Source organism: Phyllobates terribilis, unplaced genomic scaffold, assembly GCF_046119375.1.
Source record: "Phyllobates terribilis strain yellow unplaced genomic scaffold, ASM4611937v1 Scaffold_33__1_contigs__length_13283291, whole genome shotgun sequence".
NCBI lineage: Eukaryota > Metazoa > Chordata > Amphibia > Anura > Dendrobatidae > Phyllobates > Phyllobates terribilis.
In genome coordinates, this window is record NW_027362793.1 from 1,774,138 (window position 1) to 1,776,519 (window position 2,382).

The following is a 2,382-nucleotide window of genomic DNA, read 5'->3' on the forward strand; positions in this document are numbered from 1 at the left end:
GCCAGTTTCATCCAGGTCTTCCAAGATGTTGGTTGGGGTCGGGGTGATGAATGCTAGTGTTATTCATGATGAGTTGGGGTGTATCGTACACCACAAATCTTACTCCAGTACTGGACTGGAGTAAGATTTGTGGCGGAGTGTATACTCCATTTAAGATGCACCTGATTCATTTAGAGGCATGGCCCTCTTACTGAATCAGGAACCTTTGACTCCACCATACCCCCTCATCAACACTGCCCTGAATAATGCCGATCTTGAATTGGAGCCTTTGTGTTTTTCGAATTGCCCCCCAGTTACCAATTTACATGGATGTACATATCTAGGGTCACTCTTTAAAAACACTTTCCCCTCACTAACCCCAGCAATGCCGATTGTACACTGGAGTTCTGTAGACTGTATATGATGGGATTTAACATGGGGATGATACTTGTATATATCATATTGAAGACAGAATCCAGAACTTCAGAGTAAGGTGGAATCGCATATCCTATTAAGCCTGCCCCATAGTAAATAGAGACTATAGTGACGTGGGATGAACAACTGGAGAAGGTTTTCCTTTTACTTTCTTTTGTCTTCATCTTGAAAATTACAGAGAAAATTTTAACATAAGAAATAAGAGTGCCCATCAATGGAAAAAACGCCAATATCAAAAGTTCTACACTGGTCACTACAAAAAATATTTGCGTACTCGTACAGGTGGTCTTTGTAAGGGACTTAATGTCACAGAAGTACTGATGGATGACATTGGAGTGACAGGAGGACATGTTCAAAGCTAAGGTTACAAACAATGAAGAGTTTAAAAAGGCGGCTGCCCAAATCCCAATAGTTATCAGAGTGCAATTTCTCCTTCTTAAGATCCGATGATAATGTAACGGGCGGCAGATAGCAACATATCGGTCATAAGCCATAATGAATAGAAGAATATCTTCTGCAGTCGCTACAACTGAGAAACAGTACAACTGAGCGTAACATTGTGAGAAGGAAACAATGTGATCCCCAGACAATAACATGTGCAGTAATTTAGGAACCGTGACCGATGTAAAAAATATGTCTACAATGGATAAATTACAGATAAAGAGATACATTGGTTTATGCAATTGAACTGTTAGACATATGACTGTGATAATGGAAGAATTAATCAGCACTCCAACCAAATATATTACAAAAAAGAAAGCCGAAATAAACGGCGTATTCCCTGTCTCTTGAAAAAATGGCAAGATATAAAAATATTTCACAGAAGTCTCATTCTTCATTACTGTGTTATTGGTATCTCAGAGACAAAAATTTAAAATAAATTCAGATTGTAATGAATAAAAAAAAAAGTATCATAGATTTCATCTAAAATAGAAAACATTGAAAATAGAGGGAAATCAAAAGAAAGCTTGTAAATGAATAACTAACCATCTCTGTTAATGCTTAAAGATTTATTGCTTAGAAAGTTGACTTCCAAATTTTTTCCATTAAATAACATTTTCAGATTTCAAAGTAATATCTAGCTGTAAAAATTGGCAAATAAAGTTATTGCCTTGAAAAATGTTGCAAAAGTTTGTTTTTCCAAAAAGTGTTGTGTGAGGCTTAGAAAAGAGGTTGTCCAAAAAAATGAAAAATTCAAGGAATATTAAATATCATAATAATAAAAGAAGGTATACTCACCATCTCGAGCTCCTGTTACTCCAGTGCAGGATGTTCTGGTGATCTCCGCTAGTAAAGAAAGCAATTAAGTCCTGTCCTGTTCTTCTTTTTCCTGATCACTCATATCTATCCTGAAATGTTATCAATAAAACCTACAGGTTGTCCACACAAAAAAAATAAAATCTTGACCTCACACAGCTCTTCGGACAAAAAAAAAAAAAAAGCTATAAGATTGGTGACAAAACCAAGACTTTAGGAGTTTTTTCAAAGTTTTTAGTTATAATTTTGATTGGATCAAAGCATATTATTACAAACTCATCAGCTTCAAATGAGACTCAGACCCCCATCTTATCTGTTATTAATGAACAATCCTAAGGGCCCATGAAAAAACAGTGTTTTTGGTCAGCTTGTGATTGGTAGGGATACCAAAAGTTAGACCTCCACTTATCTGTTATGAATTACCTATCCTGAGGGCTCATTAAGACAACAGTATTTTTGGTCAACGTGTGATCCGACAAAACAACGGATCGCACTCGGACCAATGTTATTCTATGGGGCTGTGCACATGTACGATTTTTTCCCTGGACCTAGTCTGCCTGAGGAAAATTATTGCAGCATGCACAATTTGCATCCTTGGCCATGGAAGTCAATAAGTCCGTGGAAAAAATCAGACCACATTTGGATAACATCTGATTGCCGTCCGATGGAGAAGATGGAGAAATTTTGTTTCCGTCTTTTCCTCATCCGAGA

At 36.8% G+C, this 2,382-nt stretch overlaps 1 protein-coding gene across 1 annotated transcript; it reads right to left on the bottom strand.

Annotated features, from left to right (window-relative positions):
* Positions 1 to 332: 332 nt before the first annotated feature.
* LOC141180562 (olfactory receptor 5B21-like) lies at positions 333 to 1,253 on the bottom strand. Its single transcript, XM_073660662.1, has one exon. The coding sequence runs from the start codon at positions 1,251 to 1,253 to the stop codon at positions 333 to 335; it is 921 nt and encodes a 306-aa protein (XP_073516763.1).
* Between the last annotated feature and the right edge of the window lie 1,129 nt (positions 1,254 to 2,382).

What these genes read in the sequence shown, in the direction of transcription:
- LOC141180562 (XM_073660662.1), bottom strand. Translation starts at nt 1,253, where the DNA reads ATGAAGAATGAGACTTCTGTGAAATATTTTTATATCTTGCCATTTTTT.